This window comes from Lonchura striata, chromosome 6, assembly GCF_050655825.1.
Source record: "Lonchura striata isolate lonStrDom1 chromosome 6, ASM5065582v1, whole genome shotgun sequence".
Taxonomy (NCBI): Eukaryota; Metazoa; Chordata; class Aves; order Passeriformes; family Estrildidae; genus Lonchura; species Lonchura striata.
The window spans coordinates 40549891-40576366 of record NC_140708.1 but is presented as its reverse complement, the minus strand read 5'-3'; the positions used below and the strand labels follow the sequence as shown (position 1 = coordinate 40576366).

The following is a 26476-nucleotide window of genomic DNA, read 5'->3' as shown; positions in this document are numbered from 1 at the left end:
ACCGGTGCCTGTCCGTGGCTCTGTGGCTGTAGCACTCAGGGCGTGGCTGTGCCCCATGGGATGGCACCAGGTCTTGGTCTGCCTCATGGTTAAACGTTTGAACTTTTCTCCTTTGCACGTGTCCTTTGGTGCTTACCTGAGTGCATCTGTCAGTCTTGAGGGGCTTGGAGGCAGAGGAGCCCCTTTGTCTGGGCTCTTTGTGTCCTTGGTCTCCTCTGGTATTGTTCTTTATGCAAGAAGCTTCAGAAATTTGCATTTCCCTATGCCCTTTGTACCTTGGTGGAAGTTTCTAAGTAAAATATTAAAATTCAACACATAATTCTACAAGCTAAAATTTAAATGGTTAATTGATTTTGTTAACTCAAGTGAACTCCCAAAATCTCTGTTTCACCCCGGGCTTTGTCACCTCGGGCAGCGTAGGGTGAGCAGTGGCCAGGGGAGTGAGGTGTGGCTGGCTGGGGACTCCTGGGGACCCTGGGGACACCGGCCCCAGGGCTGGGTGGGCTGGGGCTCAGCAGGTCCTGACTCAGGGCCATTCCCCTGCTCTCCCCTGGGAGATGAGCCCTATCCCTTCCATCCCTCTCCGTGCTGGCACCTGGCATCCCTGTGAGAGCCATCGCCAGAGGGGACCTGGACACTGTGACCTCCATGGCCACGCCAGCCCGGGCTCCAGCTCTTGGAGCACTCTCAGTGAACATGAATAACACCCAATTGGTCCCTTCTCCTGGGCTGTGGGATAGATCAGTCTGAAGGACAAAGAGGCTGAAATCAACTCCTGTCTTTCAGCTGACACTCATCAGCTTCAGCCTGAACTTACTGGGGGAAAATCTGTGGGAGATCTGAGTAGTAAAAGGCTTTTCTAAGTAATTACAGGCTTAAGGGAAGTTGTAGCATTGGATAGTGACAAGTGGCATTTATTTCATATTTTGTTCAATATTGTAAATTACATATTTATTTTAAAAAATAACAGGCATCAGCTGGACCAGCATCTCCTCTTGCACTGGGGATGCAGCAGCAGCTGCCTCTGGACTCCCCAACTCCTGCCGGAGCCAGAGGAGTCAGCCAGCAGTTAACACAGCAGTGTTTAGAGGAAAAACAAATGCCTACGTGTATGCAAAGTCAACCTTGGTTTGCCTGAAGCAGCTGGGAAGGGCCTTCTGTGGAGAGGCTCCTGTCTGGGGATGATTCAGAGTCAGCACTTGGTTCGTTTCCCTTGGAGATGCTGCAAACAGGTAGCTGGGAGGCTCCATTGTTTGCAGGAGAAGGCTGGAGTGGCGCTTTGCTGGGTGGGATTTGGGTCTCTGGTGTGGGTGAGGAGGCTCTGATGGGCAGCTGTGGGGCCACAGCCCAGAAGGGTGAGGAGCTCCCAGGGCAGGTGTGGGGCCATGTCCCACAAGGGTGGGGAGCTCCTGGGACAGGTGTGGGGCCATGTCCCAGAAGGATGAGGAGCTCCCAAGGCAGGTGTGGGGCCATGTCCCACAAGGGTGGGGAGCTCCCAGGGCAGGTGTGGGGCCATGTCCCAGAAGGATGAGGAGCTCCCAGGGCAGCTCTGGGGTCATGTCCCACAAGGGTGGGGAGCTCCCAGGGCAGGTGTGGGGCCATGTCCCAGAAGGGTGAGGAGCTCCCAAGGCAGGTGTGGGGCCACGGCCCAGAAGGATGAGGAGCTCCCAGGGCAGGTGTGGGGCCATGTCCCAGAAGGATGAGGAGCTCCCAGGGCAGCTCTGGGGCCATGTCCCAGAAGGGTGGGGAGCTCCTGGGACAGGTGTGGGGCCATGTCCCAGAAGGATGAGGAGCTCCCAAGGCAGGTGTGGGGCCACGGCCCAGAAGGATGAGGAGCTCCCAGGGCAGGTGTGGGGCCATGTCCCAGAAAGGTGGGGAGCTCTCAGGACAGGGAGGCTCCTCTGCTCAGTGTAGTGCTGTGGCCAAGCTCTGATTTCACAGGCTGTTCTGTTCCCAGCAGTTCTGTCCCTGGGGTGCAGCTGGGTGGGGAGTGGCTCAGCACAGGGGTGGGAGGGGAGCATGACTCTCCCAGGATCAGAGCCCTGCTGTGATCCCCAGGCTGGCCCTGGCAGCTTCATTCTGCCCTGGGCTAGCACAGCTCAAGGGCTGGCAGCTTAAATACCTCCTGGAGAGCTGCCACACAAAGAGGAGGAAAAGACAAGAAAAGGAGGAATTTTGGGAACTCAGAACTTTTCTCCCCATGTTTTTTTCCCTATGGCCCTGTGAGTATGATTTGTGCTGGGGTGAGGCTGTGGTAGGACGCTGGTTTCCAGGCTGGAAGGGACAGGCAGGTTGTGCTCTCACAGCTTTTCTAGGAAGGGTTTATCTGTGTGCCTGTCAGACACTGCAGCTCCATCCTCACAGTGAGCACAACGCTTGCCCCTCCTCTCGCAGCAAATGTGCATATTCTCCTTTGTATGAGGAGACATATATATCCATTAGAATGGCTTTTTGATATTTCTGGATACTAGTAGGCTAATTTAAGAAACATTTAGACTTTTTCTCTCCGTTTCTTGATCAAAAGGAAGTAGATTTTGAACAATTTTTTCCCCAGGAGGTAGAAAATAGTATTTGCCTTTAGGGAATAAAAAAGAGAACACTTTCTGCTCATTAAATCTAACTGGAAAATGCTCAAGATGTCAAGTGTGAAAACAGAGGCTGAGAGAGGGAAAGGTTTTGATTTCATTCAATTGATTCTACAGTTTATCAGGAATTTGTTGAAGTTGATATTTCTCACTGCTGTTCACAGATGTGTGACAAAAGATGTGACCCAGCTGTAAGGAAAGCAGATGGTGAGATGGGGAAGGGATTTGGGGCAGTGTCACGGGCAGGTGAGAGGATGGGATGGCCCCCAGTGCTGTCCCCACCTGTTTGTTGAGATTGTCTCCTCCCCTTCCTTTTTCTTTGGGGGTAATTGCACGAGTTTGAGCAAAGACAGGGCTTTGTTGGCTTATTTTGGGTGTTTCAAAGTTGTATTTGTGGTGTTTCATAGGAGTTTGTTCCCTTGTCTGCTTACCTGGGTGCTTTTGGCATCAGCTGGATGCTGGGTTTGAGGTTTTCCCTGGTTTTGGGGGTGAGTCATGGTGTGGCTTTGCTGTGCACTCTCCTGGCAGGCAAACAGGGCTCCTGCCTCTGGGCCAGGCTGGAGAGGCTGCTGGGCAATGAGAGAGGCTGCGAGCTGCCAGCAGGGCTGGGTTTAATTGCTCTGCTCTGCTGGTAACGAGGATGGCACAGCGTGTGCCAGGAGCCCCGAGCGGTGCCCAGCTGCCAGGGCTGCCCCGGTTCTGTACTGCAGTGTGCAGCTGCTGCACAGGGACAGCGTCACGTCACAGAGGAGCTGCTGGAGATCCAGCAGCAGCAGCTGGGGTAGATGGCAGTGCCAGGTGTCAGGAGCCCTGAGCTCCATGACCCCGTCTGCCCGACTGTCACTGTCACGCTCATCCTGGGCTCTCCTCACGCAGCCTCCCTTCGGCTTCCCCTGGCCTCCCTGCCTCGCGGGAGCGCTGGGAGGAGCCCCGGTGGGTTTCGGACAGGTTCCCCTGTGCGGCACCGGGCACCGGGCTCTGCCCTGAGGGGCGGCTCCTCTGCCCGGCTGTGCTGCCAGGGGTTCCACCTGGACATGGGCACGGTGATCCTGGGCATCTCCTGCCTCACACACAGCCATGGTTCCAGCTGGACATGGGCACAGTGATCCTGGGCATCTCCTGCCTCACACAGCCATGGTTCCACCTGGGCATGGGCACGGTGATCCTGGGCATCTCCTGCCTCACACACAGCCCTGGTTCCAGCTGGACATGGGCACGGTGATCCTGGGCATCTCCTGCCTCACACACAGCCCTGGTTCCAGCTGGACATGGGCAAAGTGATGCTGGGCATCTCGTGCCTCACACAGCCATGGTTCCACCTGGGCATAGGCACAGTGACCCTGGGCATCTCCTGTCTCACACACAGCCATGGTCCCAGCAAACATCATCGGGTTTTGCAGACTCACAGGAGCGAGTTGTCTCGCAGAGCCTGGGTGTGCAGCGTGGCTTCTGGAACATTTTGTTTTCAGTTTAGACAACACTGGAAAAGTTGCACTTGGCCCCCCAGGAGTCCTAATTAGCTCCATCAGTGAATGTACACAGGAATCGTTAAATGTGTGTGTTGGGTTTAGCTAAGGAGGAAGGAACATCAAGAGCCACCTGACTGCACGTAATTAAGTTTAAAGCATGAAGAGTTAATCCTGCTGTGAATTAGAATTTGTGCCGTTTGAGTGTGAACTTCTCAAAACACAGTGTTAAAAGTTGGTGGGAATTAGTGTAAGCTGCTATTGAGCCGAACAGTCGGAACAAGCTGAATGCTGGAATATGGTTGGGAGCAATACTATTATTAGCACCCGTGTTCCTGAGCTGGTAATGATCTCTTTGACCTGCCATGGGAACAAATGATAGAGTAATTAATCTGCTGCATATGGCAGGGCAGCTGTGCTCTGTGATCAGCGCCCCTCTCGTGGTGTGAATCACAAACAAACAGCATCCTGGAGCACAGTCAGGCTGCAGGTGCTGGGCTCTGCCAGGGGCACTGCAGGGCTGGCACCCTGCTGGAAGCTGCTGGGCTGTCGCTGGGGCTGGCTTAGGACAGGTCCCCGTGCCAAACCCCAGCTAAACCCAGCTGCTGCCATGGGTGGCACTTCCCAGAGCCTTGCTGGGAGAATCCGTGTCTCACAAAGTCAGTCAGAAAAGTCTCCTGAGGATTCCACAAGGGCAGAACATCCCCAAGCTCTGCCTCTGTGCGTAGAGGACCTGTCCTCACTGGTTTTGCCTTCCCTTTCCCTGGGAGCTGCAGGTGCTGCCCCACGAGCTGCAACCTCTCCAGCCTGGAGAGGATCCTGCTCCAGTGTCTTTGCACAGTTCCTGTGGGCAACAAGAGCCCCTGTGTTGCACCCATGGGTGGCACAGCTCTGGGACATCAGGCACTGCAGAATGGGCTGTTCAACCATCAGCACAGGGAGACAGGCAGTGCAATTCACTCTGGATCAGAGTGGCACCAGCAGCAGAGCACAGGGCTGGTGTCCATGTCCTTGGTGACGTTGTTGAGGTGCTGTGGTCCTCTCCATCCTCCCTTGCACCTGCCACGCTCAGTTTCCTTCCCTCCCCTGCCTTCAGGATGGGCTTAGTGTTGATTTTCCTCTGTCCCATCAGTTCTAGTGATTGTATTGCACATTCCCAACCCTGGAAATATCCAAGGCCAGGCTGGATGGAGCTTGCAGCTAGCTCTTCTAGTGGAAGGTGTCCCTGCCCATGGCAGGGGATTGGAACTGGATGAGCTTTAAGGTCCCTTTCAAGAGAAACCAGCCTGTGAGTCTTTGATTCTATTTAAGGTCTCTTGCTTTGTACTTTGGTTTCATGTGCCACTTGTGTCCCCTGGGCTGAATCCTGCTCCTGGAAGCTGCAGGCACAGCGTGGTCTCCACGTAATCCAGCTGGCACTGCCTGTGCAAAGCACAACACGGGCACAGAGCCTGAACCGGGCCCTTGATCTGTGATTCCCACTGAGGAAAAGTTCCTGTGGACCCAACAGACAGCAGCAGCCTGGGCATATCCTGGCTGACAGCTTGCTGAGAACAGGCCTCAGCCAATTGCATTTTGTTTGGGGATGTGTAAAACCAGAAAGTTAAATGTGCCAGCAAGAAGTCTTTTTTTTTTTTTTAATGTCACATTAAAATTTGTTTATTTTGGAGATATTTAGGTAGCAAAAATGAAAAGAAGGAAAACTCCAACCTGCTCCCCCTTTCAAGGCAGGTGCAAACCCTACTTGGCCAAGGGCAGTGGTCAGCAGCATCCTGGCTGGGCTCCAGGCAGGATGGAGTTTTCCCAAGCTAGGGTAGTGGCGTTGGAAAGCTGGGGTTATTTCCTTTGCAGTTATCACTAGAGCTTTGCTCGGGTCTACAGGAACACCTGACAGAACTTGGTCGGTTCATATTTTTGCTGGGTACAGTTCATTAAAAATGGAAAGTCAGGGCACATGGTGGAGACAGTGGGAGCAGCATGAAAAATGCAGACTGTTTAAATTTGGCCCATCGTCACGTGGAGCAGAGCTTAAAAATGGAAACTGGGGAGGGGAGCATATGAAGTGTATGGTAATTCTGCTATGGGATGAGCATGACCTATTTCTGTAAGTCATTCTTGGCTGCCAGCTCTAAGAAATGAAAATGTATTTTCTGAGCAGTGAATAATTTAGCAGCTTTGAAGTGATTAACATAGAGGAGAGGCTGGAGCATGGAAGGTGGAGTGAGACACGCTCCTGGGCAGGATGGCAGCACAAACCCTTTGCATCCTTTTGGTTCTGTGAATTCACTCCAAGAAGGTTCCTAGGGAGAGAGGAATTTAGATTGTCTCATCCTCAGGGCACAGGTGGGCTGGAGACCTGAGGGCGAGGAGCAGTTTGTGTGTCAGACCCTCAGAGGGGGATTTGTCACAGAACAACTTTTCTTTAAACTGTGAATTGAAATGATTGAAAGAATTAACTTCTTTTTTAATGGTTTCCCTTGTACAGTCAGGACCACATGGTGAGCCAAGCTCATGGATATAAGCAGATTTATTTCTGATATAAACCCTGTATTTATTAAACAGCAAGCTGGGGACACTCAATGGAACTATTGCCATGCCATAAATGTTAAAAAAATCGGCCCTTGTTGTGTTAGACAGAACCGAACTGTGGCTAATGCTTTAAAATGGTGCCAGAGCAGCACAGCTCAGTCTGCCCCTCACCCAGGCAGTGTGGGTTTTATTGGCACAGACAGAATTAAAGCTTACAGCACACAGTAAAGCAGAGGAGGGATGGATGATGGATAGTGGATGGATGATGGATGGATGGATGGATGCAGGGATGCTTGGATGGATGGAGGATGGATGGATGGATGGATGGAAAGATGGAAAGATGACGGATGGATGGATGGATGATGGATGATGGATGGATGGATGCAGGGATGCTTGGATGGATGGATGCTTGGATGGATGGATGATGGATGGATGATGGATGGATGCAGGGATGCTTGGATGAATGGATGCATGGATGGATGCATTGATGGATGGAGCGGGATGGAGCAAGATGGAGCTCGGTGGCTCAGTAGCCAGGGACTCCTGCACCACTGCCTTACAGTGCTGTGCCTTCTGGAAATTTCAGACAAGGCAATGGAGTTTGGCTGGTGGAATTGCTTCCCCACAGAGCAGTAAAACCTGCTATTGCTCTCCTGCTTTAGAAGAGAACCCAGCAGAGCTCCTGCCATGTGTGCCCAGGGTAAGGTGAATCACAGGCTGGCAGGTCCCTGTCATCACTTTTGCCCCTGCAGCACAGGCTGTGGGATGCTGATCCTTCCCTTCCCTCTTGGGGAACCCATCCCACATCCCAGGGGAGTGGCTGCCAAAGGCAAAGCCAGACAGGACAATGGCTGTGGCCAGGCTGCCACAAGAGCAGCTGGTTCTGCTCTTCCTGGCTGTCAGGCCTCTCTCCCATGTCAGCAGGAGAACATGCTGGTGCTGTCCTCAGGATGGGAGTCCAGAGGCACCAGCTCTCCAGCAGGTCTTCAGGCACATCGTCCTTCCACCTAAATCTGGGTTTGCATGAGCTCAGCTGCCAGCCCTGCTGGTATCCCGCCTCCAGAATTCATCCAGCATCTCTGGATGGGTTTAAATATTTCACAGTTCAGCTGCAGCTTGCGGGTGCAGGGCAGGTTCCCTGCTCTGGTGTGGAGGCTGAGGAGTGCTGCAGTATCCATATTTTATGAGTGACGGGTCTGATGAGGACGGTTGTGATGAAGGAATGAGTCGAGGGTCCAATGCAGCCTCTGCAGAGCCTGGGCCAGGAGGGGACTGCTGAGAACTTGGGCATCTTCAGTTTCCACCCTGTGTGTGTTCCGGGGGCTGTGGCTGGTGGTAAAACACAAGGGTGCACTTGTACTTGAGGGAGGACTGCTCTGAGTGGGCTGCAGTAACATAAACCCTCTCCTGCTAAAAAACATTTATTGGGGTTAAATTTAAGGACATGAGCTGTTGAACTGGGGTCCCATGAGGCTACACACACATCCCATAAAGTGGGAAAAATCCTGCCTCAAAGGGATTTCTAATTAAATCACTTTCTTTGATTTTAAAAGATCAAACTGGCAGAGGTTAAATTTAGTTTAGATGCATGGGAGGATTTCTTCCTTGGCAGGGTGGACAGCTGTGGCTGCCCCTGGATCCCTGGCAGTGCCCAGGGCCAGGTTGGACAGAGCTTGGAGCAGCCTGGGACAGTGGAAGATGTCCCTGCCATGCAGGGGTGGCACTGGGTGGGATTTGGGGTCCCTTCTCACCCAGTCCAGTCTGGGATGCTGTGACTCTATAATCCATCTCTGCCACATGTGTTTTAATTTAATACTGGAGATGCTTCTTGAAGTTCCACGTCCTGAATTTTATTACAGATTTCAACAATATTTTCTTCATTTCATGTTCCTCAAGCTTTTTGCTTCATCACAAGGGTCCCCTGTGCACTTCTGCTTCATCACATGTTAGTAGCCCTCGTCTCATAGACCTGGGAGGACTGAGCTGGCTTAGAACAGTAGTGATGAGCTTCTTCCTGGAAACAGAGTATGTCTGCTGCCTGGATTTTATTTCTGATTACTAAAGGCTTCTACATCCCTGTGAGAGTTCCTTAATTGTATTTAAGCTGGGCTTGCTCAGCAAAGCTGGACACCGAAGAGCCCGAACGTGCAGGACATGCATAAAACCAAGGATGTCTTCCCAGGGACGGGGTGAGCCCAGGCTGATGAACCCCAAACCTCCTGTTGTGCTGAGCAAAGTCGGTGTCAGCTTTTGGTTTGGAATGGAAATGGCAAAGAAACGCCAGACTTTGTTCTCAGCCTTATGTTTGGCATTGAGGGTCTGGAGTGTGTGCAGGAAGGGAACGGAGCTGGGAAGGGGCTGGGGAACTCCTGAGGGAGCTGGGAAGGGGCTGGGAACTCCTGAGGGAGCTGGGAAGGGGCTGGGAACTCCTGTAGGAAAAATGATCCATGGAAAGCGCTGTTACCACAGCTGCCCAGGGCAGGGGTGAAGTCCCCATCCCTGGAAGTGTTCAAAATCCAAGTGGATGTGGCAGCTGAGGTTTATGGGTCACCGTGGTGGTGCTGGGGATGGTTGGACTTGGTGAACTCAAAGGTCTTTTCCATCCTTTGTGATTCTGTGATTAAGATTTTTAGTGAGAGTGTTTTCCCCCAAAGCAAAGTGTGCTCCCTGTGGCCTGTGGGTTGCTGGCCAGGGCTGGGGAGTCCCTGCCTGCATGGTCAGGATGTGGGGCTGGAGCTTCATCAGCATTCCACAGAAGTGGTGGATAATACCCAGTTTGGGTATTTCACCAGAAATTCAGATTTTTTTCAGAGGAGAAATGAAAATTTCATTTGAGCACAATAATTTAATTTTGTGTAACTCTTTATTCCTTCTATACCTTTTAAAATAAAACTGCAAAAGAGTCTTTATTGTGCTGAAAAGTGCTGGCATGGCCAGTATTGAAAACACTCCAGAAGAGACAATTTTACTCATTGTAAACAAATGAATGGAGGCAATTAATTCAGTGTCCTGGTCCAGCCAACTTTACAAAGCTGCTTGGAATTAATTTGTCTAAAATTAATTTTAACGTCTCTTTACAAAGGTGCTTCTGTTCACTTTGGGGATTTTAGCAGTCCCAGCCGAGCCCTGAACATGGCACAACCTCAATCTTTCATGAGGCACCGAAACTCAGCCATTTATCATTCCTAACATATGCTGCAGAAACATTAAGTAACATCCAGCAGCTGTTTATTGCTAACATTATGCTACTAAAAACATGTGCTATAAAGACTTTTATTTTTTTTTTCATAAATCAATTATAGTTCCTTGAAATAAAATTTCTAATCAGTAGAAGTAAGGAAACAAGCAACACCCCAAGAAGCGCTGGGACCGCTGCTGTGGGGCTGCTGGTGCTGCACCCGTGTGGCTGCTGCTGTGGCACTGCCTGCAGGCTCTGCTGGGACAGCCTGGGCTCTGGCACAGCAGCACAGCCCAGGGGCTGGCCTGAGCTGGGGCTGGGTCAGTCCCGCTGGGCTCCCTGAGGAGCTCTTCCTTCCATCCCATTGCCCTTCCATCTGAGCGCCATTCCATCCCTTCCCTTCCATCCCAGTGCCCTTCCATCCCAGTGCCCTTCCATCCCAGTACCCTTCCATCCCAGTGCCCTTCCCTCCCAGTGCCCTTCCATCCCAGTGCCCTTCCATCCCAGTACCCTTCCATCCCTTCCCTTCCATCCCAGTACCCTTCCATCCCTTCCCTTCCATCCCAGTGCCCTTCCAGCCCAGCCCCACAGCTCTGTGACCAAAGAGTTTCAGCTCCGCCGTGTTCCACACGCTGCGTGCCAAAGGGGTTTGGTTATTTGCCAGGCAGGTTTATTCCAGCTGCACAGGAAGATTTCCATCCCAGATCTGGGCTGGCTCTGGCCCAGGGCACCAGCACTGGCTGCTCTGGGAGCAGGTGAAGGTGAAGGAGCTGTGTCCAGGTGTGCAGTGGCTGCTCTGGGAACAGGTGAAGGAGCTGTGTCCAGGTGTGCAGTGCTGCTCTGGGAGCAGGTGAAGGAGCTGTGTCCAGGTGTGCAGTGGCTGCTGCTGCTCTGGGCAACAGCTCCTGCAGCACTCCTGGGTGTTGCAGCAGCGTTGGGTGGTGGCTGTCCCTGTCCCCTGTCCTGTCCCTGTCCCCTATCCCTGTCCCTGTCCCCTGTCCCTGTCCCGTCCCTGTCCCCTGTCCCTGTCCCCTGTCCCTGTCCCTATCCCCTGCCAGCCCCTGGGCTGTGGCAGGGAAGGTGAGCCCTGGCCCTGCAGGTTACCCGGGGTGTTTGTGGGCAGGAGTGACCTTTGCTTTGCAGCAGCTTGGCTCTGTGGGTTCCCGGGGAGCTGTGTAAGCAGAAGTGCCCTGTAAAATGGATCGTTGGCCGGGCAGTTGTGCCGAGGGGCAGTGCCCTGTGGAACACCAGCCTGACACGTGGCAGCACGGGGCTCAGAGCTGTGCTGGGTGCTGGGTGCTGGCCTGGGGCACGGGGCTCAGAGCTGTGCTGGGTGCTGGCCTGGGGCACTGGGCTCAGAGCTGTGCTGGGTGCTGGCCTGGGGCACGGGGCTCAGAGCTGTGCTGGGTGCTGGGTGCTGGGCTGGGGCACGGGGCTCAGAGCTGTGCTGGGTGCTGGGTGCTGGGCTGGGGCACGGGGCTCAGAGCTGTGCTGGGTGCTGGGCTGGGGCACGGGGCTCAGAGCTGTGCTGGGTGCTGGCCTGGGGCACGGGGCTCAGAGCTGTGCTGGGTGCTGGCCTGGGGCACGGGGCTCAGAGCTGTGCTGGGTGCTGGGTGCTGGCCTGGGGCATGGGGCTCAGAGCTGTGCTGGGTGCTGGGTGCTGGCCTGGGGCATGGGGCTCAGAGCTGTGCTGGGTGCTGGGCTGGGGCACAGGGCTCAGAGCTGTGCTGGGTGCTGGCCCGGGGCACGGGGCTCAGAGCTGTGCTGGGTGCTGGGCTGGGGCACGGGGCTCAGAGCTGTGCTGGGTGCTGGGTGCTGGGCTGGGGCACGGGGCTCAGAGCTGTGCTGGCCTGGCCTGGGGCACGGGGATCAGAGCTGTGCTGGGTGCTGGGTGCTGGGCTGGGGCACGGGGCTCAGAGCTGTGCTGGGTGCTGGGCTGGGGCACGGGGCTCAGAGCTGTGCTGGGTGCTGGCCTGGGGCATGGGGCTCAGAGCTGTGCTGGGTGCTGGCCTGGGGCACGGGGCTCAGAGCTGTGCTGGGTGCTGGGTGCTGGGCTGGGGCACGGGGCTCAGAGCTGTGCTGGGTGCTGGGCTGGGGCACGGGGCTCAGAGCTGTGCTGGGTGCTGGCCTGGCCTGGGGCATGGGGCTCAGAGCTGTGCTAGGTGCTGGGTGCTGGCCTGGGGCACGGGGCTCAGAGCTGTGCTGGGTGCTGGCCTGGGGCACGGGGCTCAGAGCTGTGCTGGGTGCTGGCCTGGCCTGGGGCATGGGGCTCAGAGCTGTGCTGGGTGCTGGGCTGGGGCACAGGGATCAGAGCTGTGCTGGGTGCTGGCCTGGGGCACGGGGCTCAGAGCTGTGCTGGGTGCTGGCCTGGGGCACTGGGCGCTCTCGGGGCGGCCAAGGGCTCTGGAGCTGCCCTGCAGCCAGTCCGAGGCACGCTGACCCTGAGCCCTGAGCGCTGTGGGGGCAGCCCTGGCCCCGCTGCCTGTGTGTGTGACCACATCTCCCTGCTGCTGGGTCCACTGTGCCCTCGTTTAGTGCTCGTTAATCTGCACCAGTCAGGGCTCAGCTGCTTAATGAGTGCCCTGCTGGCCTCCCTGGCTGCTGTTGCACCGTGGCACGTGTTTTCCTGACAGAAATAGCACTGGTCAGGCACATGAGTGCAAGGGATGAGGTGCTGGCTTTCCTTCTCCATCTCCAGTGCCTCCTGAGCTCGCTGGTGGAGATCAGATGAATGCAACGTGCTCACACTCCTTGGAAGGGCTCCCAGCCAATACAAGGGGTATTTTTTTGCTGTTTAGGATTGGTTTCTGGCCAATGCAAACATTTTTTGTATTACATATCCATTACCCAGTCTTCTTAAACTGACTTAGCAGTTGCTTTGTATGGTGTGTTTGATTCTTTACAGAGTTGCAGGGGCTCATTTTTAATTATACAATAAGTCTCTGTTTTTACACGACTTTAGAGTTGCTTCCTAATAGTAGGTTTGAGTCTGTGCTTCCTAAAGGGGCTCATTTACAGCACTGGGCTGGCATTGTAACTTTAATTTCTTCCATTATCTACTAGCATTCCCTGGATTCCTGGTAGTGAATGCTCACTTGAGGTTCCTGACAGCCATGTTACACTGTATTTCCATTTCCCTCACCCCTGTAATCTTCTCTGTGGATATGAATAGGCAAAAGAGATTGGCCCGAGATACTGGAGATCAAGCACGCTGCTCAGGAGAGGGGACAGCTGCTCCAGGGAGATCCAGGGATGCAGTGCTTTCCTGCCCTGCATGGGCCTGTGCCTGGAGCCAGTGGGATGCCTCGTGTTCCAAGGGCTTCAGGCTCGGCAGGGACTGCTGGCATCTCTCCCCAAGGCCCTTTGCTCCCTCTCTCCATCAGTACCTGCATTTGAACACAAATCTCACCTTTGATCTTCCCCGCTTTCCTAGTTCAGCCAGGCTGCTCCAGCCGAGTGCTCCCATCCCTCCCTTGTCCTGCCCCTTTCCCTGCTGCTCCTGGCAGCTCTTCCCTCCTTGGGGATGCTCTCTGTCTGTGTGCTGCTGCCCTGTGGGCTCTGCCTCCTTCCCTCTGTGCCTGTCCCCTGCCAGGCCCCTGTGGCTCCAGAGCTGCCCCAGATGCCCTCTCCTCATCCTGCCGGGGTCCTGTCCTTGCTCGTGCCCTGCCCGCCGTGCCCGTGTCCTGATGCCTCCTCTGTCCCTGCCCGGGGTGGCCTCAGCTCCCGTGTCACCCGGTGTGTGACGGCTTTGGAGTGAGCTGGAACTCTCCTTCCTGCCAGGTGGAACTCACTGCATTTTGTGGCAGCAAACTTTGGTTTCTGTGGCCACACTTCAATGTCTCCACATCAGTTACTGGGGTGCTTCTTGCAAGCTGCATTGCAGGAAGACAGTGGCCAGAGAAATGCTATTGATTATGCCAGTGTCTACAAATGCATTGATAGAAAGTGGATCATGTCATACTACCCTGGCACATTTGCTGTTACAAGATTTAAAAAATAATTTCTTCGGCCTTCGGTGTTGAAGAGAATCCTTCTTGAAGTTAAAGGTCCCTGTTGATATTAATGATGCTGGAAAGCATACAGCTGAAGAGTAAAAAGTTGACTTGAACCTTAACATGCTTAATTTGCTGGCTTCATGAGATTTGAGGGTGTTGTATACCAGGTTTACTAACTGCATCCTACTGTATTGTTCTCCTGCTGCTGGAGATTAATACCAGGTTCTGATGTTGAACACTCACTGGGAGTCCACTGTGTCTCTGAAGAGTTACTTTTAGGTATCTTGTAAATAAATGCAGAATCAACAGCAAAAAAAAAAAAAAAGAAAACATTAATAATTTTAAAACAGTGAAGCCAAAACCCTCTTTTTTTTTTTTTTTTTTTTTTCCCATCCCTTATCCTTCTGTATAATGAGTTTTTGCAGGGACATGTACTCTTCATTCTCTCTATTTCACTGGCAAGTGGAAGCTGTGTATCCAGCCTGCTTTGTCCCACAGTACATCTTGTGATTACAATGAGATCTTAATTACAGGCATGTCACAGCAGCACCTGGCACTCTGTTGTGCAGTGGGCAGGGCTGGGCTGCGTGAGGTTTGGGGAGGTCCTGTGGGCATGTGGAGCCCTGTCATCCTGTTTTCCCTGCCATCCCTGCCATCCCTGCACCCCTGCATCCCTGTCACCCTGTTATCCCTGCCATCCCTGCCATCCCTGCATCCCTGTCACCCTGTTATCCCTGCCATCCCTGCATCCCTGCCATCCTGTCATCCCTGCCATCCCTGTATCCCTTCGTCCCTGTCATCCTGCCATCCCTGCATCCCTGTCATCCTGTTATCCCTGCCATCCCTGCCATCCCTGCATCCCTGTCATCCTGTTATCCCTGCCATCCTGCCATCCCTGCATCCCTGCCATCCTGTTATCCCTGCCATCCTGCCATCCCTGCCATTCCTGCATCCCTGCCATCCCTGCCATCCCTGTATCCCTGCATCCCTGCCATCCTGCTTATCACACATTCCTGGAACTGGGGCACAAAGCTGCAGCAAAGCAGGCTGTGGTATTTATGGTATTTATCTTTATTTGTGATTCATGGTTTGTCACTTGGTGCCAGGGAGAGCCGGAAGACAGGGCATGGCAAATGCCAATGTCTCCTGTGCCGTAGTTCCCTCCCCTGCTAGGCTGATGAGGAGTTGGGGAGCAGTGAGTGTCCTGGTCTGTGAGGAGCTGGGGAAACACCCGTGGGGCTTTGCACACAGCAGAGGGCTTGGGCTGGCTGTGATGGGCGAGTCAGCTCCTCCCGTTTGCACATTGCAGCTGGTTTGGGTTGGGTTGGGTTGGGATGGGATGGGATGGGATGGGATGGGATGGGATGGGATGGGATGGGATGGGATGGGATGGGGTGAACAGAAGAACAGAATATTTGCAGTTTTAAGACACCCCTAGTCCCACTCACCTAGACTGATCTAGTCCCTCATTTGGTGCTTCAGGGCTGCCCAAAGCCAAAGCACACCATCAAGGGCATTGTCCGAGTGCCTCCTGAGCCCCGACGGCCTTGGTCCATGACCACGTGTGCAGGAGGCTGCTGCAGGCTAGAGCAGCACAGAAATGGTTCCTACAGCTGCCAGGTGCCCGTCCCCATCCCCTGTGGTGGGTGGCTCTGGCTGCTGCCCAGGCCGGGGCCGTCCTGCCGCCGCAGCCGCGCAGGAGCCGGAGCAGCGGGCGAGTGCTGGGACAGGCAGCAGCCGTGCCCTCCTGCTCTGCCCCCGAGGCCTCCGCTGGCGTCTGTGCCTCGGGCTGGCAGCGGGCACCCCGAGTCAGCTCTGCTGGCTGTGGGTGAAGGGCGGCTTTCTCCTGGCAGCACCGAGCCCAGCTGCTGGAGCGCACGCAATCCTTCCAGCAGGTTCCGGGTTTCTATTCTGGGCAGAATCACGCAGTCCGTAGTGATAACTTAACGTTCTTAGGAATCCGCTGTGTTGTGCACAAAAAGCAACACGCTGCTACTATGATTTTCTTTTTCACATGCTGAGATTGCTTTTGCTTCATTGGAATCGTGTAATCATAGAATTGTTTACTTACACAGAATTATCAGATTGCCTGCTGAATCCTGCAGAAAATACTGGAACTGGGAAACCAGTCACTGCATCATCCAAACTTCCCATCAGCAGAACTCTGTATTAATTTAGTAAAGGTGACATCTCTTCTGATAGGTTCAAGGGCCTGGTGAATATTCATATCTAGGTTTGTTTCCTGCCTGCTGACTCGAGCAGGCTTCCCAGATCAGTTGTAGTCATGGATACATGGAAATGACACTTTGGGGTTTGTTTTCTCAGTGGCAATGCCTTTTACACAATATTCCAAACATTATAACAAAGAATTATCAAAAGCTCTTCTCCTGAAGTGATGGCAGAGCATGAGCACTTGCACTGATTATCAGGACAATGCTGCCCTTCCGAGGGGCTCCCTGGAGCTGGGCATCCCCTGGGTGACGGGAGGTCATTCAGTGGGTTTGATTGCACGTGGAAAACATTTCATCTGTTGCTCCAAATGCTTCGGCCAGAAGATTCCAGCCAGAGCATTTGTGAAACTGAAGCTGCAGTTTTGCAGTGCTCACTGCAGCTCTTCTAGTAGGGGTGGTAGGAAAATCCTGGATAAAATCATTCTGAAACAAAGGGCCCACAGAGGAGGGAGGTGATGAGGAGGTGACACAACACCTGTGGAGCTGAGCCCTTCCCCCAGAGGATGTGGGGGGCTGTCGGAAGGTTGTGGGGACCCTGGTGTCCCCATGGGGTCTGTTGTGGGATCTCCTGGAGAGATCTCCAGAGATCACAGAGTCGATAAAGTTGGAATAAGATCCGTATCCAAGATCAAGGAATGCAGCCTTTGACTGATCAGCACAAAGTCAGCTAAACCAACTAAACCAAGTAAACGTGGAGCAGTCGTGGTGCTTCTGCCCTTCAGCAGCCTGAGGGAGGGAACTGGGAGTGCAGGGACACGCGGAGTGCGAGCTGGCCCGGATTCTGTTCTCAGTTTCATTTGGCAAAGTTTCCTGAGCTCTCCTGCAGAAAAAGTCCCACAGAAGTGACAATAACAATATTTTGGATATAAGCCTAGCACAAAAGGGTAATAGGAACTCCATGGGCATGCGTGGGCTCTTGATTCATCCTCAGAGATGACAGATGTGCATTTATTTAAAATCTAGGAGTGGGACTCATAATATTTATAGTGAATTCTTTGTTCCCACTCCTCCTGAGTGATTGTGGTCTCTGTGGCCAGCCAACAGGCTCAGTGCTCATTGCTGACCATCTTACGCTGCAAACCCCCGAGCCCATGCCAAGCATTTCTTTTCATCCAGAGACCTGGCAAGGACTGCTGAGGGTGCCCTGCACAGTGGGGGTCTCGTGGTACAGCTGTTGGGGCTGACAGCTGTATCTGAGCAGTGGGCTCAGTCCATCAGCAACTCCTCCTCACCTTGTCTTCTTCATTTCAAACTGATATTAAATTAAACCGCAGCAGTACTTTGGAATAAAAATAATTTTGTTTGCAGAGCAGCTGATGGAGGCAGTGGCTGAGTGTTAGAGCTGCATGATCATCTCTTGTTATTGCTCCTCATGCTAGCTCTGGAAAAAGCTATGGAGCTCTTCCAGATGGGTCTGCACGGGAAGGGAGTGGAGGGATGTCCCTGTCCTCTAACGCTGTCCTTTGGCACACCAGCAGCAGCACCCCAGCGCTGGCTGGGCACAGGGCATGGGGCAGTGTGTGTTTGTGGGGCAATGGGCAGTGGGGCAGGGGACAGGGGTGGTGTTTGTGCGGCAGTGGGCAGTGTTTGAGGGGCAGTGGGGCAGTGGGCAATGGGGCAGGGGGCAGTGTGCAGTGGGGCAGTGACCAGGCAGGATCAGAGTGTGGGGCAGGGTCTCACCACGCTCTCCACTCTGCCACACTTGCAGTTTGCCCCTGAGCTCTGTGGAGCTCCCCTCCCCACCCCGATCCACACAGGTTGAAGCTGTTTTTTACTTTGTGCTAAACCACAAATTCAGTAACCTCATCCATCCTCTGCCAGCTGCCTCAAGTACGTGGAAAGAGACTTGAAAGGAAAGCTGTCCTGCAGCTTCCCCAGAGGAAAACTTTTAACAAAAGCCTGGCCAACGCTCTGTTGTAGTTGTCTCTCTGCCTTCTTTTAAATGCAAGCTTATTTGTAGTAAATAATTTACAAATGTAAATTCTTTTTTCTTTACCTTGTAGTGAACTTTGACCACTTCCAGATTCTCCGGGCCATTGGGAAGGGAAGCTTTGGCAAGGTAGGCTTGAGCTCTCAGTCTTGCATGGTTTATCAGGTGTCTGCTGTTATGTACTAGTGGTTTATTGGAACAGTAACAGGGCCAAATTTGGCTATTTTTGTATTTTTTAACGATGGTTGCTCAGTCAACAGAGGAAAAATGTTCAGGAAAATGCCTTGTTGCCATTTGGCTTTGCTGTGATTCTTGGCATCTTGGTGCAACAGATGTGTTGTAAGTTGCCAGCACAATTGTGACCGTTTTACAGCAAACATTCTTTATGTTTTCAGTTTCCTGTGGGGATGTCTGGGTTGTGGGGGGGCAGTGAGGCAGGAAGGTGCTGGAAGTTGTCCTTGGTGCTTGATGGAGCTGGCACACAGGTCAGGAGGGTTCTGTGAAGTCCTGGGCTGTTTTCCCAATCAGGAATCGGTTATGCTGAAGAGGTTTTGTTGTTTATTTTTAACCGGCTGTTCTTGCCAAGCGTGTGGGAGGACGTGGGAGGTGATGATCAGAAAGCTGTGTGTCTCTGGGAGCTGTTCCTGTTGGTTTCCTAGTGTCAGTCCTTTTCCAGTCCTGTTCCTCGGGCTGGCTGTGCAGTGACGGCGGCGTTTGCCCCGCTCTGGCAGTGCCAGCACGGTGTCACACAGTGTCACACGGGCACAGGGCTGCACGGGGAGCTCTGCTGTCCTCCTGTCACCGAGTTCTGCTGTGAGCCAGCAGCAGTGGTGCCCCCGTGCAGCCGAGTCAGCTGTGAGTGGGGCTGAGAGCTGGGAGGGACGGTGCCAGTGGTGATCCGGACAGTGCCAGCGGTGATCGGTGATCTGGACAGTGCCAGGGGTGATCCAGACAGTGCCAGGGGTGATCCAGACAGTGCCAACGGTGATCAGTGATCCAGACAGTGCCAGGAGTGATCCAGACAGTGCCAGTGGTGATCGGTGATCCAGACAGTGCCAGCGGTGATCCAGACAGTGCCAGCGGTGATCGGTGATCCAGACAGTGCCAGCAGTGATTGGTGATCCAGACAGTGCCAGCGGTGATCCCGACAGTGCCAGCGGTGATCCAGACAGTGCCAGCGGTGATCCAGACAGTGCCAGGGGTGATCCAGACAGTGCCAGTGGTGATCCCGACAGTGCCAGGGGTGATCCAGACAGTGCCAGGGGTGATCCAGACAATGCCAGGGGTGATCCAGACAGTGCCAGGGGTTATCCCGAGCCTGCTGGCTCGGCTGTGCCACCTGCCTGCTGACTCTGCTGTGGGCTGGGGCCGTGTGCCAGCACTGGGGCTGTGGGTGGAGGCATGACCATGGAAAAGTCTGAAACGTGCCGTGTCAAAGCTGTGGAGGGCCCCGCCTGGCTCAGTGGGTGGCACAAGTGTCCCCGTGCCCTGGGGACATAAAAGGACAGCTGAGGGGCTGGGCAAGCTGCACCTGCTCGTGTTTCCCTCCAGTCAGGTCATCTTGGCTGCTTTCTCCCATCACACTGATCAAAAGCTGATGCCACGAGGGTGAGAACATCCAGGTCTGGCTCTGGAGATCACCCACACTGTCCTTTGCCTTCTCCTCTGTGGTACAGCCTGGCAAGGTCGTGTTCCACTGGGCCATGGCTTGTACCTGCTCTACTTGGAGGGCTGGAAGATGGAAACTTTGCAAAAGCAGAAATTTCCCAGGAGATCTGAGACCTGTTTGGTCAGAAGGACCCAAATTTTTACCAATTGCCAAAATCTCTTTTTGAATACTTTACGTGTATTAAGCAGTTCTGGTGCTGTGTAACGGTGGCAGCACAAAATCAGCCATGGTCTGCATGAGGAAGGTCCAGCTGTTCTGAGAGGCAGGACAGGGGACACTCAGTCCCAGTGATGCCATCAGTGCTTCTTTCTAGAGAAGAAGTTCCTGTACAGCCTCAGTTCCCTGACAAACACCAGGAGATCGATTATCCTGCTCTGGCACAGCCCACCCACGTGAATTCCTGCTGGGCTTCCATGAGAGTCTGCCTGGGGCTTCCAGGGTAATGGAAATGGATTGCCAGCAGTGTGCAAGTCCCTGTGACGGTTTGAGGGGGTGGTTTGAAACACTCACCCCTCTTTGCAGCCACATCCTTTGATCAAGGAGAGGCGAAAGCGTGCAGCAGAGCTCTGTCAGATTTCTGGGCTTGTGCTGAATGATGGCGAATGATTAAATACCAGCTCAGTCCTTGGCTGTGAGGATAAGGCAAACAGCTGAAGAAAGTCTCCCCAGACACTACTGGTGAGAACAGGAACACTCAAGGTCTTGTGTCTTCAGCTCACAATCAAAGACCAAACACAACTCGAAACCTCAGTGAAAAGGAGCAGCCCACATTTTTGTTTCGAGCTGGTAGGAGAAGATTCACATTTCACATACAAACTTTCCAGGCAAGGAAGTTTTATTCCTTTAAGGAGCAGCACCTGGAAAATTAATTCTGCTCAGAACATGGAACAGAGAAAAACCAATTCTTGTCCCAGGGCAGGAGTCTCTTGGCTCTGAAGAGAGCTGCTCCCTGCGCTGCTCGCTCTGCGTTGCAGAAAGGTGAAGTCTAGCACGTAGCAGTCTATCAGGCACCAGAACTGTACACACACTGTCAGAAAAATGGTGAAATGATTCATCTGTCATCTTTCTGGATGACTTTGTCAATATGCTGAATTTCCTCTGACACTGAGAAAAGCTTTTTGCGTTTACCAAGTCATTTACAACTCACATTTAATGACAGAAAACATAAAACTACCTACCTGGCAAGTGTTACTAAAAATTTAGGAGTGACTTAGTTGGCTTGCTTGATTAAAGCACTCTGTGCCCGTGCTGAGGAAGGTACTGAGGAGCCAGTGTCCGAGTAGATCCTCGGTGTGTGACAGTGACCCGTGGGAGCTGTGGAACCGTGTGATCTCACGGTGACAGGGCTTGGGGCCAGTGCCTGGGGTGGCCTTGGGCACAGCACTTCCCTCCACGGGCACTCGGTGCACCTCTCAGACAGACAGTGATGTCCTCGGTGTGGGGAGTGTAGGAAGGGAAGGAAAAAACAACTCAGAAATCCCTTTTGGAGAGCCTGAGAGCCCCAGAGCTGTGGCTCTGGCATATCTGCAACAAATGGCCAATTTCTGTTTTCTAGAGGTGGCTTTAATCAGCTTTAAGGTACAATTGATCAAATGAAAGTCAGGTTCAATTCCATGTTTATGCCAATTAGCAAGTGTGGAATATTTTCTACACATGGTAGAGGTGATATTATTTGATTTTCAGTGATTTAATGTCAGCATAGTGTTCCTCCTGCAGCACAGGCTCCTTTCCAAGCAGCAGCAGCAGCAGTTGCCCAGGTTTTGGCTGCTCTGATGCCATTTCCCGAGGAGCAGCAGCCAGGAGGGGGTTTTGTAGAATGGGATGCAGTTTGTGGCCCTGTTTTGGTGGGAAATATGCTCTGAGGTTCATGGTGCTTCAGGAGAGACAGCGTGAGAGCCAGGGATCTCCGAAGGCAGCGGTGGCACTGCAGGAGCAGCACCTCTGCCCGTTGAAGGTGGCCTCAGCCCGTGAGGCAGCCAGGGCTGTGTGCTCCCGACCTCCTCCTCCCTCCTGGGCTTCCCTGGTGTTCTGCAGCCCCAGCCCCGGCTGCCTTTTCCAGGGATCTGGAGCTGGATGTGGGAATGCATTATTTACACTTCACTGCTGAGAGGAAATAAGAGTACGTCTGAAGTTTTTCAGCGTGGATTTGTGCCTTTGTGTGCCATTGGAAATAGGGGATTAAACAGGGCTGGGGCTGGAATGAGCAGCAGCAGGAAATGGGATCTTCCAGAGGGAGCCAGTATACCTGGGGTGGGTGCTGGGGGCCTGTGGGGTCTGGCTTTCTGTTTGCTCCAGAGGGGCTGGGGGTCCTGGTCCCTGTGCCCAGCTCCACTGAGCCTCCCAGGGAGGGCTGGCCGGGTCTGAGTTGCTTTGTACAAGTACTTCAACTTCATGATTTTGTTCCTTTAATAATTCACACAGCCTGGAGCTGGGTATAGAAAGGCTCTAATCTATTTTCTAAAGGTCACAGATGCCCACCCAGTAGCTGCTCCATAAATAAAATTCCCTTCAAGTCTATTCTCAACTGAATCCCCCTTTGACATCAACAGTAGCTTGATCTATTTTCTTTTTTCCAGCTTTATAAATGTTGGATTTTTCCCCCTAAAGAAAGGCTGGAAACATAATCCCTTGGTATTTAGCTGCCACACATATTTTTTGCCCTTGATTTTTCCTTTATTGTCCTTGATCTCACATGAGGCTGAGGGTTTGCTGGAGCCACTGGCAGGGCTGGGCAGAGGCTGTCCCTGCTGGACACCACTCCTGTCACTCCATCACACGCCGTGCCACTGGCAGGCTCTGGAGCCAGGGCTGCTTTGGCTTTGTGGAAGGGCAGCCTGGTTTTGGAGAGGGCACAACCTGAGCAGGCTCTGTGGTCCTGGGCTGCTGGAGAGCTGCTGCTGTGGGGCCATCAGTGCTGGTCAGGCCCATCCTGCTGGTCCCAAGGCTGCCCAGGGCATCCTGCAGGATGAGGAGATGGGGACCTGCAGCAGGAGTGAAGTGAAGGACATTAACACTAGGCACAGGCTCAGCCCCAGGGGTGCTGGCACTGCCCAGGCTCCCCAGGCCATGGGCACGGCCCCGAGGCTGCCAGAGCTCCAGGAGCCTTTGGACAGCGCTGCCAGGGGTGCCCAGGTGGAATTGTTTGGGGTCTGGCAGGGACAGGAGCTGGACTCTTTGTGGGTCTTTTCCAGCTCAGGATAGGCCATGATTCTGGGATTCTGTGATCCCGCAGTGTGCTCCACCATTGCATCCAGCTCAGGAGCAGCTGCCTGGGCTGGGGACAGTGACCAGGAGCAGGGGTGAGAAAGCACAGAGCACACACAGGGGGATCCTCCCTCTGATACCATCTCCCCGGTAGTAGCCAGTGATTTTTCTTCTTTCCTGGACGTTGCTAAGCTGTGAGTGTGTCATTGGTAAAAGCCAGGGTGGGGAATGGCAGAGCATGAAAGGTGCAGTGGTGGTGGGGTCCAGCACCTCCTCCCTGTCTGCATCTCAGACTGTGGGGGCAGCCGCAGGAGAATTACAGGCTGGGAAGTGCCACTGGAGGGTCTGGAGTGACTGTGTGAGCAGTGAGCTCAGCTGGGAGGGGCTGGGGATCATCCTGCACTTCCCCACTGGGGACCTGTTTGGGGTTGCTGAAAGATCAGACTTCAAAAGACCATGATTTATCAAACAAGCTGCCCACTTTTGTTATTATTATACACCCGGTGCCTTATTAACATTTGCATTAGAAAGTGCCTGGGGTTTTTTTGAGCCCCCGTCATTCCCTGTGGGTGAGTCACACTGGTGTGGGAGTGCAGGTGGGCTGGGAGGTGGGATGGACCCTCACTCCAGCAGCCAGGGAGGGACCTGTGGACAGGAAAGTGGAGGAAGAGCAGAGGGCAGAAGCCTCATCCCCCACCTGCCCTGGCCACCCCTGCAGGTGTCCCCGGGGCTGGCACTGCTGGCACTGGGTGCTGGAGCACGGCAGTGGCTCAGGGCACAGGGATGAGGTGGCTTCTGTCCCCATGGGGCTGGCACTGGGTGCTGGAGCACGGCAGTGGCTCAGGGCACAGGGACGAGGTGGCTGCTGTCCCCACGGGGCTGGCACTGGGTGCTGGAGCATGGCAGTGGCTCAGGGCACAGGGACGAGGTGGCTGCTGTCCCCACGGGGCTGGCACTGGGTGCTGGACTGCAGTAGTGGCTCAGGGCACAGGGACGAAGTGGCTGCTGTCCCCACGGGGCTGGCTCTGGGTGCTGGAGCATGACAGTGACTTGGGGCACGGGACGAGGTGGCTGCTGTCCCCATGGGGCTGGCACTGGGTGCTGGACTGCAGTAGTGGCTCAGGGCACAGGGACGAGGTGGCTGCTGTCCCCACGGGGCTGGCACTGGGTGCTGGACTGCAGTAGTGGCTCAGGGCACGGGGACGAAGTAGCTGCTGTCCCCATGGGGCTGGCACTGGGTGCTGGAGCATGGCAGTGGCTCAGGGCACAGGGACGAGGTGGCTGCTGTCCCCACGGGGCTGGCACTGGGTGCTGGAGCATGGCAGTGGCTCAGGGCACAGGGACGAGGTGGCTGCTGTCCCCACGGGGCTGGCACTGGGTGCTGGACTGCAGTAGTGGCTCGGGGCACAGGGACGAGGTGGCTGCTGTCCCCACGGGGCTGGCCTGTGGCACAGGTGGCCTGTGGGGCTGGCCAGCTGGCTGCACGGGCTGCAGCCTCCGCTCAGGCTGGGAGCAGGAGCATGTCCGCAGCTGGAGCACGGGGAGAGAGCTGGCTGTGCCTTGTGCCAGCACGAGTGTTTTCTGTGAGCTCCCGTGTGTGCACTGAGCTGCCTGCTCAGGCTCTTCCTGACTCTTAGGTGAGAGATTTTCAGCATTAGGTTCTGCAACAAAATCCACCCGCACCGTCCCCGCTGCCCCTCCCCTCCTGAAGCCAAAGAGATCTCACTGGGAGCTCTTTGACTGAGGAAACCTTTTCATGGATCGACACTGCTGCCCACTGAGTGGCAGATGTGCCTAATCCAGCCCTGAGCCTTCGTCAGAAGGGGCAGCCTTGCAGCGGGTAAGGGACAGAGAGCTGCAAACCTTACAGGAGGAGGAGGAGGAGCTGCAGAGGAAGCAGGGGAGGACAGAGCTGGGTCAGGGTGACCTGGCTTTGGAGAAGCATTGGAATAGGCTACCCAGGGAGGTGGTGGAGTGCCCACCCCTGCCTGGTGGTGCTCAAGGAGTGACAGGACGTGGCATTCAGTGCTCTGCTCCGGTTGGCAGGGCGGTGTTTGGTCAAAGAGTGGACCTCGATCTTGGAGGTCCTTTTTCAACTCAGCTGAAAGGATTCTGTAATTCCATGAGACTTCTGCAGCCTAAGTGCCTCACAGAATTCTGTAAACATTTACCCACCTGAAAGGACAAAGAGCAGAATGTTTTGGCATTGATCAGATTAATGATTGGAAATGTAATGGTAGTTGTGTTAGTGCTGCCCTCAGGAGAACCTCCTGTGCTGCTGACAGGCTCCTCCTGCCCTCAGCAGGGCCCACACGGCCACCCCAGACCACAGCTCTCACATGGCCAACATGAAAACCTCTTACTTCTAAAGTAAAAAATCCATCCTTTGTCACTAATGATAATTACAATTTTCTCAGAGGCTGAAATGTGGCCAGCATTTGGATCTTGTTTTTGTTCTGACAAGCCATCATAGCCCACACCCCCAAGAGCTCGTAAATGGAACTGAGAGATGGAAGGTTCCAGCATCAGATGCAGCTTTTGGCAACAATAAAATTGAATCTATGTTGGACATCGAGGTCATCTACAGGTCCTTGGAAGCTGCAGCTTTTGTGTTTGGGATGTTGTGTTAATGCTCATGGTTGGACAATCCAATTACAAACCACTTAATGTCAAAAATGATAGGGAGCAGTGTCCTCGGTTCCTATGAAATTATGGGTACATCAGCATGATACAGCAAATAGAGTTTATGCAGGAAAATGCTGCCAGGCTTTGTACAGATCGTTGTGGGTGTACCCTGTTGTTACTCTGGGCAGTGGTGTCTGTGGAAGGAGACTTTGTCCCCCTCTTCACAGGATGTATTTCTTCTTGTGGGTCTAAATGTCATGAGTTCTTACTGAAGTGCCTGTGCGCTGCTTAGAAACGGATCAGAATCTCGTGGGAGTTGCATGGACACAGCTCCAAAAGGCTGGATGCAGTTCTGCTCTGGTTTTTCTGTGGTGAAGGCAGAGCTGCCCACAAGCCACTACACGGCCATTGGGATTTCCTGTGTCTCAGCAATGAATTAAAGATGGAGCATGAAAAACAGAAGCAGAAACTGGTGCAACTGGTGCACAACTCACAACAGAAGCAGTGTCGTGACAAGGGACTTGGCGTGATTTTGCTGAGGCTGTTTGAGGGACCCACGGCCTGTGCTGGGCACCTGGAGCCAGCGGCAGTGCCACCCTGCCACGGGACACGGCCTCCGTGAGGGCCAGGCTTCGGGCAGCGTCCTTCCAGGGATGGGCACTGCGGCTGCTTTTGTCCCTTCTCCCCTGAGATGCCTCTGCTCCTGTCTCCTGAGGGCCATTTGCCTCCTTTCCCGTGGACAATGTTGGTGGGCTGTGGAGCAGAGCAGAGGATGTGGGGAGAACTGATGAGGGAGAGGCTTTCGAGGGTGATCAGAGCAGGGTGTGAGAGACTTTCGAGGGTGATCAGAGTGGGGTGTGAGAGACTTTCGAGGGGGACCAGAGCGGGGTGTGAGAGACTTTCGAGGGTGATCAGAGTGGGGTGTGAGAGACTTTCGAGGGTGATCAGAGTGGGGTGTGAGAGGCTTTCGAGGGGGACCAGAGCGGGGTGTGAGAGACTTTCGAGGGTGATCAGAGTGGGGTGTGAGAGACTTTCAAGGGTGATCAGAATGGGGTGTGAGAGAC

General features: G+C 54.0%; 1 protein-coding gene across 4 annotated transcripts in view; it reads left to right on the top strand.

Moving 5' to 3' along the window:
* The window catches only part of STK32C (serine/threonine kinase 32C), a 67437-nt gene that overhangs the window by 18020 nt on the left and 22941 nt on the right, over positions 1-26476 (top strand). For 3 of the 4 annotated variants that reach the window (XR_014956209.1, XM_021542432.3, XM_085583031.1), the window contains exon 2: positions 17988-18043. Coding sequence is in view for 3 of the 4 variants with exons in the window: in XM_021542432.3 (XP_021398107.2) it covers positions 17988-18043 (56 nt within the window). In the remaining variant the exon portion in view is untranslated. Of the gene's footprint in view, positions 1-1824; positions 2223-17987; positions 18044-26476 lie in introns of those variants that run through there. The other variant, XM_085583032.1, reaches the window with a different exon arrangement.